The sequence below is a fragment of the Eleginops maclovinus genome, chromosome 12 (assembly GCF_036324505.1).
Source record: "Eleginops maclovinus isolate JMC-PN-2008 ecotype Puerto Natales chromosome 12, JC_Emac_rtc_rv5, whole genome shotgun sequence".
Taxonomy (NCBI): Eukaryota; Metazoa; Chordata; class Actinopteri; order Perciformes; family Eleginopidae; genus Eleginops; species Eleginops maclovinus.
Window position 1 is genome coordinate 11,934,279 of NC_086360.1, and position 11,718 is coordinate 11,945,996.

Here is an 11,718-nt window from a genome sequence, read left to right on the forward strand (position 1 = left end):
AGAGGCGGGATAAGAGAGCATGAGGCCCGGAAGCCTGTGGTGTTAATGTTCTCCCCGTGGTCTTTTGATCTGGCATCAAGGCAGCTGTCATTGATTAGTGTGTTTGTAGATGATTACTAAGGGAAGTGGTTGGTCAGACACAGGTCATATCTCTTTCTGCCTCCACACACTGTCAAGGCCCTGCAGGAAACGTATTGGCAGAAGTGATGCAGTCAAACATGAAAAGGCTAATTTGATATTTTAGTTTTTTGTTGCAGATCTGTAATATTAGGAAATTATGTCAGCATCTACAGGCAATACCACATAAGTAACCCCCCTCCCATGTTGTTGTAGTTGCTCTGTACGTTTCCTGTTTGTTTTGGAAAAAATCATTAGTGCAATGGTTGCCACATGGAAAATCTGGCGAGGCATTAGTAGTTGCCTTTTGGCCCTTTCTATCTCAGATAAGAATAGACTAACTGTGACCTGAAAGTTCACCAGGGTTTCTCACTTCTTGCTGTTCCCCTTCAATGAAATCAATGTTTTCGTGTATTGAGGAAGTCAGACAACACATTGCAGAGGAGAAAATTGTATTTTATTTTCACATAAAAGAGTTCCTATAAAAAGTAAAGAATGCAAAGGAATGCTTGCCTTGTAAGTGTTCCCCTCCAGTTAAATATTTCACAAAAATAAATAAATCATTACATTACAGTCAAAACACAGTGGTTAAGTATCAAACATTTGCTTTAAATGTGTTGCATCGTCTATTATTCATGCTGTAGTGATGAACTGACCCATCATTCCCCTCATCCTGTCTAGTCTCATCTCGCCTTTTATGTTTCGGATTATCTGGTGTCTCGCTGTTAAATGTGGATTATAAATAACATCTTCTGCATCTACCGCAGTACATTAGCTGGGACAGTATCCCCTGTGTTGTCCGCATTACACACATACTCCAGTTGCAAACAGTTTGGCACAGAAAACAAGGATAAATATTGCATCCAGTGCCACAGAAAACACAGATTTCATCCTCTCCCACTAAATAAAGTATGCAATTTCAGTCAAAGTCAGGAGCAGATATCATATTTTTTTGTGTAACAGTGTTAGTGCCTTGTTTTGAAAATGAGAGAATTCTCAGTGAATGTTTTTATTTTACAGCTTTTTTATTATTGAAAACCTCTCTGTCCAGTGCTGCTTATCCTCCTTCCCTCAGCTGATCCCCCCCAGTTCACACCATAATTGGAAGGAAGTGGGTGGCCGTGTTCTTCCTGCGGGTTTTCTTCCCTCTCAGCGGCTTCCCGTGGACATTCAGACCCACAAACATCTGCCGCTTCTTGTTCCTCCACTCAGCTGATGCATACGTGTTGTAGCCGTTCTCCTCAATGCGCTCCTTCAGGGTGCAGTCAACACCGAACTCTCTCTGTAAAAACAGTAGGTATCACGTTTCAGTGTTTTAACCCCGGCATGTGAGATTAAGGCAAAACACACATAATTTTCTTGTGCAAATCCATTGTGGTTGCTCATGGTACCATGTTTATTTACTACTCCTCCTTAATCCATATTGCATGTTTTGCTTTGTTAGCTCAAGAAGAAGATAGTGTGCGCTTTTAAAATTGCACAGTTAGAGGTTAACGTCTGTGCACTGGCCTGGTTGTTTTTAGAGTTGACCCAGAGAAGTAAAGATAAGGACAGAAGAATTTAATACTATCTCTCTTTCTCTAGAACATTCAGATTGACCCCTGACCCGGATACTAACCGCTCCGTACAGCTCTCCCTTCCTGCTGATAGCCAGATAGTAGTTGCTGTTCAGCCCTTTGATGGCCACAACTCCCACATCCACTGACGTGATTTCCAGAATGCCTAGGATTCAGGAAAAAAATGGTTACATCCATGTATGTTAACATTCACAGTGAGCATAGGAGCTTTCATGTCATTTGTGCATGTAACTAAACTGCTGAGAACAAAACACTTTTTGTATTTTTTTCACGGAGACGAAACATAAACAAATGAATGTTTGACTCGTAGTTGAGGTTGATGGGTTTACAGAATTGTACAAATAAATCCATAAAGTTTTACAGACCTCAGCGAGGGTGAGAGTAACTAATGGATAACAAAATATTGCACGCTCATTTCAGGACATTTAGGACGCACAGTGTGGGAATTCTGCATAAATCCTTAAGCCAGATTTATTGTTTTGGTAATATTTTATAGGCACTTTACAACCTACACCTGTGTTACAGATTCCAGCTGTGCAAGCTATTTAGTTTGAAAAGTAATAGGTGGATACCGCAGAGATTCTCAGGTTGTTTATGTTCTGTTTGGTATTTAGGTTTCCAGGTCCCTATGCGAGCAATTCAGGCTTCTCATAGGCTATTAGATGGAGCTAATTTATACTCCAGTTAACAAGGCATGCTTTTGCCCCAGACAGCTGTGGTAATTTGTGTGGTCTTAGTATCAGAGGTCAGAGAGATATAACTTCCTAGCGTGTCCTTTGACCACAGAACCTACTTGTCTCGTCTTATCTGTGTGTGTGTCTTTTAACCTCCGCTGTTCCCATGGCATGTTTGATTTCATGCCTCCCTCCTTGACTTCCTTTCCCCACTTCCTGTGAGCTGTCGTTATTTTATCCAGATAAGCACACATGTGTGCGCACACACACACACGCTTCAGCGTGGGGTGTGAACTCCAGAGAGTCGATGACAACCTTTGATCAGATCAGCAACCCCTCTGTCTGATGACTGTTTGTGTGGTAGCCCGCCCCACTGTCAGGCCCACTCTCCGGTGGCTGGGGGCCTCTAAGGCTGCCAGCCTGGTACATGGGTGGAGGGTGCAGGTGTGCCCCCAAAGATCAATCTCTTTTTTTTTTTAAATGGAGAAGCTTCCCTCCTGTCGGAGATCTTGACTGTATCAGTTTCTAGTTCAAACAGTGGCACCTCAGGCAGTGAGGTCTGAAGCGGCAAGGCGGTGGTGGGGACTGTATCACAACGGCCATTGAAGATCTGAGAGGAGCTGGTTTCTGTATGGGATCGGGTGTCGGGTACGGAGTGAGGATGTAAGACAATCTATGGCAGTCTCTGGCTGCTCTGTAAACATGGGAGGGATGAAAGGAAGGAGAACAGAGGAGGACAGAGGAGCCATGACAGTGAGACTGGGGGTGGAGTGAGGATTAGTAGGTCTGTAATGATCACTGATCAAAGTCCGCCACCGGAGGCAGAGGGGAGACAGCTTGCATACACACACAGGCGTGCACACGTATGCACGCACGGACACTCGTACACATAGAGACGATATTGTAGCAGGTGAATGTGCACTTGCAAATTTCACCTGGCTGTGAAACTACACCATCTCTATTCACTGTTCTCTGCTGGGTGCTCAGCTTGGCCAACAAGTGGAAAGTAATGAGTTTATAGCTGCAAGTATAGGAAAACATCACCACTAAAACAGCCTACTCCAGATTACTACATTAAGCCTCAAATGTAACAACAATGCTTTTTACGTGGTACATTTTAGAAAACCACACATCAGCCAGCCGTGCAGGTTCAGCTGATTAGTTGGGGAGACAGCAGTTTTCCTTTTGCATGCTGGTTGCTTTTCTGTGTGGCTTATTTGATAGTTCTGTTTGGAATTACAACAGTAAATGGTGCGTTGTTCTTGGAATGAAGGCAATGCCAGTGAGAACTAAAGGCGGTTTTTCCACAGTTGGATGCCAAAAACCATGTGCTTTGCAACTTCAATTGTTATTCGTCTTCACTCCAGCTTTGCTGTTATTTTCAAAATTCTAAATAAGGATTTTTGCCATTCCCATGAGAATAGATTAAGTCGACACGGCGTAAATCAGGAAACATAGTAATAACACTTGATACGGACCACACAGAATGTATCTGCACAGAAGGCATATGCATCCTCTTCCCCACCTCTGAGAAAAGCTATACATTTCTCTTCTCGAACCTCAATACGATCACCATCTGTTTTTTCCCCACGCAAAAGGCAACTGCTTTGCTAAAAGGACATGAATGTGCACAAACACTTGAGCACACGTTCACACATAACACACACAAACGTTTTCAGCCATGTCCAGAAGCATCTTGCACACGTGGCCCCTAAATCACAAATGAAGGCCTGACAGAAATACACGCGCACCGACACACACAAAATCCTGACAGGCTCACCCTCTCACACCCGCAGATAATTACCAAACGGTTTTACCGCCAAACTTTTGCCTTTAGTCTTATTAAGCAATATTTCACTCAGAGCCGTTAGTCGTCTATAAATTCAGGAGAACTCAGCTGTGAACCACTCATATTTTAATCACATACTTAGGCCATGCAGATACCTACTTAGCTGACTTTAACATAACCTCCTTCTCTTTCTCTCTGCCTCTCTGTAACCTCAGCGGGTTTGAAAGCCATGTGGGACAGTTTTGCGCTGGCATCCCCATAAATCTGTGGGAGGCTGGATACTGGCTCTTTAACAGACAGTGAGCCGGGTCACAGACATCCCCCAAAACCAAAGCCTCCATCTTATACACCTATAAGAAAAAGCATGGTAAATCTATGAATGAATATTTGTGAAAATGATGGATGTAGTGCGTATTCGTATTGCAACTTCTAGCCCAGGAAAAGGTAAGCCATCCTCCACTCATCGCAAAAAAACTTGATATTTTGTCACTTCAAGGGACCATCGAGGTTCTACAAAGGACGTCAGCCCTGGGATCATGTCTAGCCCCAGGGACCAGGGCAAAGACTGAAGCTGCTGTTGTGTAGTATCCTTTACCGTGTGAACCTGATATGAGGGCACATAATCCACACACAGTGTCCTCAGACCCCCTCAGGACACAGCTTTTTGATGGCACCACCATTGATACTGAAGACGCGCGGCTTTGATGTGACCACAATGATGTTCAGCCATGTCATTCATGAACTTGTACCTCTAGAGATTCCCTTGTGCTCCCTTTCACCTCCCTTCAATGTTCACTCTGAACTATGTCAAACTGACTTTTGAAAAAGGCAACACACTCTTAAAAATGAGAAGGTGCTGCCCAATAAAAAAGAAGACAGAGTGCTAAATCCTCTTCCACACATACATAAAGTTTGGGGTGAATTCACACACCACTGTGATAACTGAGTCAGACTTCCTTTCAGTTTTACAACTTAAAAGAAACGTCTACTACTACCACTAACAAAGCTGCAGTAAAGGCGTCACGATGTAATACGGTCAGTAAATAAAGTTGCCTCTTTCATGACCTTGTCAAAACAAACATCTCCCCTGACATTCTGCCTCCCCATGCCATTGCATAAGTCACTTTGATTGAATATGTGGTTTAGCTCTCCCAAGAGGAACATTAAAAGCTTCCATATACACTCTGGGTTGGGGGACGGAGTGGGAGCGGGAGAAAAAAAAGAGCATATGAGAGATGTATATGTGTGAGTGTGTCAGTAATAAGGGAGCACATGTGTCATCCTCGGCTGCTATAGGATCACACACCCACTGGAGCATGTGAGTGCCCGCTGGCTGATAGGCACACACACTTAGCTCGCTGGGAAGACTAATGAGAAAGCTATTTAACTGACTGATATCCCGAAACATACAACGTGTAATCACTCTAAAGACGTGTTTCTCTGAGTGCAGCATGTCAAACTGCTTTAAACAAACGTCTGATCTGTTATGGAGGGTATGTAATTTGCCGGACGCTAGCTGGCAGGCGAGCAAACTGAGTGGGAGAGTGAGAGAGACACAGAGACAGACAGGCAGAAAGATTCTGAAAGCATCGATAAGACAACCATATCCTTCCCCTTCGCACTCCTATCCCTGTTCTTCTGTGGTTGTTATCAGTGCTGTTTAACCAGGGCTGTGAAGACAGCCTGATAATGGCTGCCTTATCTGCCCCTGCTCCTTTTTTAACCATCTGAGAGCTACCATCATTGTGCTGAACGTTTGGACAGCAGAGATACCAGTGGGATGTCTGGTTTAAAACAAAATTAGACTCTAACGCTTTATCCAAACTACCAACCAATGGGCAGGCTAGCAGTCTCAGAATTCATCCTAGAAACATGATTTTATTTAAATTAAATGTTTTACGGAGAATAATATATTCAGTTTAAAGAATAACCACCTGATTTCTCGAATTAGAAATAATAAAACATTTAAGAGGGTTTCTCAGTGCTAGAAATGTCCCACAGGTGCTCTTTGTTCATGATTAAAAAAAAGTCCTTAAAATTTCAAAAGTTTTGGTTGCATTGATTAAAAGCCTTCACGTAACACAGGCAGTTTGGCTGTAAAACGGATGTGTGTGCTCAAATGAGCCTTGTTTCTTCTCACATTTAAGTTTTGCAGACACCACCACATATACTCACATCATCGTTGGTGTTTGAACCTTCTTTTCGGTGTACTTTTGCACAATTATATCATCAGGAATTACTTACTGAGGGGGTCATCCTTGCTCTTGGTTCCATTGACCTTTCCGTCCTTTTCGATCCTCAGGAAAAACTTCTGGAAAGAGAACAACTTCCTCCTCCGCATGTCCCCTGTGAGATGATTGTAGCTGCGCACATGCCTGCCTTGTGGCCCCCCAGTCCGACCCAGGGGGCCCCCAGTGGCCCTGGACCTAGATACAACCTCAGTCTCAGAAATGTTCAGTGGGACTCTGAGAGTTCGAGGGTTGGCGAGCCTAAGTCTGTCTCTGCGGGGCTGATGGCAAGCCGCCCCTGGTAGGGAGAAGGAAAATAACACCAGGGCAACCAGGAGAGGCAAAGACAGGGAGGAAAGCAGTGTTGATGGTGACCTCAGTCTGGAGTTGGTCCCAGCATGAGCCCCTAACCCAACCCTGGAGCAGGACGAGGCAGAGGCAGCCTTACTCCCTCCAGCAGCCCATCTGATCATGGTAGTGTGCTGTGTGGAGGACTACAGGCAGCCTCAGAGCCTGGGACATGCTGCTGGGGGCGAGAAAAGGCTGGGAGGGCAGGGAGGGGAGCCCTCCACAGTCCAGACGTGGCGAAGTGGTCCCCCTGCAGAGTCCCAATTATTTAGCACCTGGATAAGATTCTTTCCCTCTCAATTATTTTTGATAGTGTTCAACAAGTCAATGTGTTTCACACTGATATTCCACTGAGTTCTCTTCTCCAATGTTAAAGCGTTAGGCTGAAGATCAGATAGTCAATAAAATAGTCTGAATGAATAAAGATTACCTGTTTTTCCACTTCCCTTACGTTTTGTAATCGCTCTAAATTGTTTGCTAAAGTTGACTATTCTTGGCTGCTCCAGTGTTACCCTTTTATTTTCCAGGCGCTCAATAAAAAAAAAAAAACAGAAAAGAAAAAAATAGAGTTCACTGATATCCAGTCTGAAAGATTGCCATGGGAAAAAATCCTTAATTCCAGCACAATGAAAGAAAAATGCACCAAGCAATCTACCTGTCCAATAGCTGCTTCACTCCACATGTGCAGGAAAGTATTTTCAGATTTCACACTGAGGAGAAAAAGCAGGGATCAAGAGTTAAAGAGGAACGGTGGTCAATCCTGGCGCATGTGAGATAATCCATCTGTGTGTCATCTTGCGCTCTCCTCATCTCTTTACCCCCGAATGACTCCACCTTCATGAAGCATCGAGGTAACGGTCTGGGGAGGTCTTCCTCTCGGTCTAAGGGTTGAGTCAGAGTGATTTTCCTCCTCTTCGGTGGGTTCTTGATACGAGGATTCCTGGTGTGATCGCCTCACCTGGAGGCTGATCACAGAAAATGACTGTTGTGTTTTGTGTAGCTGTGTGACTGTTAGTTATTTGATCCCTCCCTCCTTTACTCAACTTCCCCTCGCACATATGGGAGTAAGTACTTGTGTGTGTGTGTGTGTGTGTGTGTGTGTGTGTGTGTGTGTGTGTGTGTGTGTGTGTGTGTGTGTGTGTGTGTGTGTGTGTGTGTGTGTGTGTGTGTGTGTGTGTGTGTGTGTGTGTGTGTGTGTGTGTGTGTGTGTGTGTGTGTGTACGTACATACATACATACATACATACATACATACATACATACAAGCAGATCTTACTTATTAGAATGTCTGAGAGGTGATAGCAGGGTTTGTCTGAGTAGATGCAGCAGGGCAGGAAGAAGTCGTCTGGTAGTATTGGTTCAGTCCCTAAGGCTACAGATTGTACTGTTGATGGCTTTATTGAATAATCAAAAAGCTGTTTTGTGTATGGTTGCAAAAGAAAATAGTTCTTCTTGTATTTTCCATGAGTCATGTTATCTAGTGTAAGTGTGAAGGAATAACACATGTAAATAGACCCAGTTATTACTCATTAAAATGTGATAATCCTAACAAGTGGTCATCCTCCTCTCTCTTCAGATAACAATCATATTAAGTTGCTATTGCCGGTTCCAGTCTGGAAGCTGGTCTTATCACGGCCATCTTCTCTCCTCTCTCTTTACCTCAAGGCACTTTATCATAGTGTTTAATCTGTCTTGCAGCGCTGTAATGCAATGAAGCTCTCTAGTTTCACTTAGCAGACCTCCACCTTCCTCTGGGACTCAGGTGTCTGAGTGGCCCTCGGCCAATGAGACACTCTTAAACGAACCATGCATCATTTGCTCCTCAAGGCAAGGCAGGCACAGGATGGACAATATCATTGTGGACTAGACAACAATGTACAGTATGTGGAGTGAATGTGCAAAATATTAGGGATGGTCACTGTTCTCATGAAGTACACTGACGAGGCAAAGCTACATTTATCTTTTTGATTCAATTACATTTTTCTTTTTAAATCAACACAAAAAAGCAGGGTTAGTATAAACATTTCACACAGTTTAGGATAATGCAAAGAGTGCTGCAACTCCAGAGAGACAATTTAAATCTTATTAAGATGTGAACAATGATCAAGGGCCATAAAGTGACATTTCTAACCATCCGTTGTGATAAATTAAACTTGTGCTGGCAGTCTTATCTGTTCTCCCTGATCCTTGTGTCTTTAGTGTCCGGGTCTGTCCTGTTCCTTGCTTTCCTTCCCCTGAGTCAGTTTTTAGTGTCTGCTTTAATGTCTGTCAACGATCTATGGCCAGAACAGCAGTCTGGTCTTGGCATGGCTTTATCTGGGATACAAACAAAGCTATCTTATCATGGCTTCCTTTGTGGGGTCCCTTCCCAATGTGATAACCTGAATCAGTGCAGAGGAAACAGAGCTGGGAGGGGCCGCCATCATTCATATTGATTATTTGAAGAGTAAGCTGTTCTACTTTACCATGGTGTTATTACAATAAATGATTTAATGTAAATGTTGATTTATGTATATGTATCTCTATTGAAGGTTTGTATTATTTTGTTGCTCATGTTGTAGTTAAAGTAAAATATGTGTTATTTCTCATTTTGTATCATTTGTCTGAAAACTACCTCATTATACATTCATTTTATTTTTTATTTTGGTGTCTTTCAAAACATTAAGCTCATCCAACGTGTTATTACATTTTCCATAAATTTATTTTAGTCTGGCATATACAAAGCATGTGGAATAATTTAAAAAAAGAATCACAGTAAACTAAACACATGTCTACTCTCTTTATCTCTCCATAAAGAGTTTTTTATTCTTTGCTTTCTCCCGATAACTAGTTAATCTAAATGTTTCACCTGTTAACCACCATCTCATTCTGAAACTTTGAAAGTAAATGTACACAAAATCAAATACAAATTTTAGATTGGTAATCTTGTAATTATTGCATTTTATTAATCTTATTTTTTTTATTTCAAAATCTCATAGAAGTCTAACTACTTTGACTGTATAACTGTAAGAGATTGTGACAATATCTTGAAAGAAACATGTTATTATATCAAGATTGTGAGCCCTGGGTTAAGAAACAAATATGTTTATTGAAAATAAATAGCTTGTCTGTGATTTATCCTTCTGCATTCTCCTTGTGTAAGGCTCACTGGATAATCACGTCCCTACATTCTATGCTTTCTATAAGAAGTATGAGAGGTAAGATACTGTAAAATAGCTCAGTGACAGCTCAGACCGGTGTGCTCTCAGTTTAATGCATCAGGATTGCATTTGAAATGATTTCGCATTGAAGGCATGTGTCAGGTTCTCAGATAAGGGATCAGAGACTGAAGAGTCAGCTCTTAGTGTTCTTTCCACTAAGACAGTAATGTCCTCTGTAGGTGCCTCAGAGGGATGTGGGCCTGCAATGATTTGCAGGATTTCTTTAGAGGCCAAGGAGCAAATTCTTTGTAAACGTAACCGTGCCTGTGTTTTATCTCCTAAACGCAATATAAGTGAGATTTGCGGGGTCTGGAGATGGTCTCATCTCTTCCCTGCTCTACAGCTTTAGCATTTAGTGTATCTTTATAAATCTATCCCTGAATTGCATTTCAAAGTTCAAAACAATAGGCAATAGAACAGACAAATGTGCTTCTGATCCCACCCTACAGGCTGTGGCTCTGGCTGGTTTCTTACGCTATTCTCAAAAACAGAACATAATTACAATAAAGGCAATGAAAACTCAAATACCGGAAATTTATACGCGTCAGCGGAGATTTGATTTCACACAGTACGAAAGGCCAAAAAGAAAAGGAATTGAGGGGAAACACATGGAAAGATTCTCTTTTTTCCTTTAAGCATTTCATGTAAGTGAGCTTGTCAAAAGCAAACTCTTCTTTTTCTACATTTATTTTGATAAAGTAATGAAAGCATCAAGTGTTGTTTACTTGTATTCAGTGCTGCCTTTAACTCAACAATTATGGAAATACATTTACATTTTGATTTGAGTCACGTTCAAACAGGAACAAGTTAGGATCAAGGCAAAACAAACAAGCAGACAGTTGCTAGTGGATCAGCTTGTTCTTCTCTTTAAAAAAAAAAATGTATTAAATCATGCATTATTTCTATCACAGAACCTACCCACAGGGATTTCTGTTGGTGGAATCTTGGCTTTCGTTGCTTTATCTTCCTGTGACAACCATGATGGCATTCTTGCTCATGCAAACTACGCGGTTTGTTCTGTTTGAAATGCGGTTGCCCGTCGGCATTAAATGCATCACTTCCTGTGTCTCATGATTTTATTTTGCATGATAACAACATGCTTGTTGAGGATGAGGATCCCTGTGGCAGCAGGTGGATCAAACACTGAGTAACATGCAATCTGTTGCATACTATGTGGCATTAGTGAGTCATACAGTAGAAATTTGCCTTATTCATGTCATGTGTCTCTGATTTTACTTGGCCTTATTGTGAGTATAATTGCCCCTCCCTTTTGGTACACTGTCATTAAGCAGATGTTTTACACAGAAGAGCTCCTCACTCCAATTTACCTAAACTCAAATCCATATGTGGCCTATGCGGGAGTTAAACGCACATCTCACAAACAACCAAACTGACCTATGGGAACCATGTGTGTGTCTGTCTGCATTCCCTGGGGCTCGCTCTGTGTGTGCTGGGTCAGAGGAGGCCGAGGCTTTAATAAAGGAACAGGCCTGGCACAGGGATGCCAGTCTCACTGCCCGGGGACATGCAACCTGATGGGGTCCAGATGAGAGCCACCAGACCGGACTTCTTCTTCCAAACCAACAGCCAGTCGGTGCACGGATTACATTCCACTGCCTGCTTCCTCGAGCCCCTCTCCCAGTTTACACTGGGATTTGGGGTAAACCGGCAGATTAAACTAACATTCTCCTTTAATGGCACTTTAAAGCTTTTCCTAGATCACAGAAAAATGTGTTACCTCATGTTGCAAAGACATAACATGCAAACAGATGCTCGGCTCACGCTC

The 11,718-nt window shown here is 42.5% G+C and overlaps 1 protein-coding gene across 1 annotated transcript; it reads right to left on the minus strand.

The window, feature by feature from the left end:
• Positions 1-552: 552 nt before the first annotated feature.
• Positions 553-7,686, minus strand: fgf10b (fibroblast growth factor 10b). The gene is made up of 3 exons (XM_063897531.1): positions 6,402-7,686; positions 1,736-1,839; positions 553-1,399 (listed from the first exon to the last, which is right to left on the minus strand). The coding sequence occupies exons 1-3, from the start codon at positions 6,856-6,858 to the stop codon at positions 1,208-1,210; spliced, it is 753 nt and encodes a 250-aa protein (XP_063753601.1). The 5' UTR covers positions 6,859-7,686; the 3' UTR covers positions 553-1,207.
• Between the last annotated feature and the right edge of the window lie 4,032 nt (positions 7,687-11,718).

Coding starts and splice junctions, on each gene's coding strand:
- fgf10b (XM_063897531.1), bottom strand. CDS start 6,858: ATGATCAGATGGGCTGCTGGAGGGAGTAAGGCTGCCTCTGCCTCGTCC. Junction 1,840..6,401: donor GAGCAAGGATGACCCCCTCA/GTAAGTAATTCC, acceptor CCTGAATCCTAG/GCATTCTGGAAATCACGTCA. Junction 1,400..1,735: donor AGGGAGAGCTGTACGGAGCG/GTTAGTATCCGG, acceptor CTGTTTTTACAG/AGAGAGTTCGGTGTTGACTG.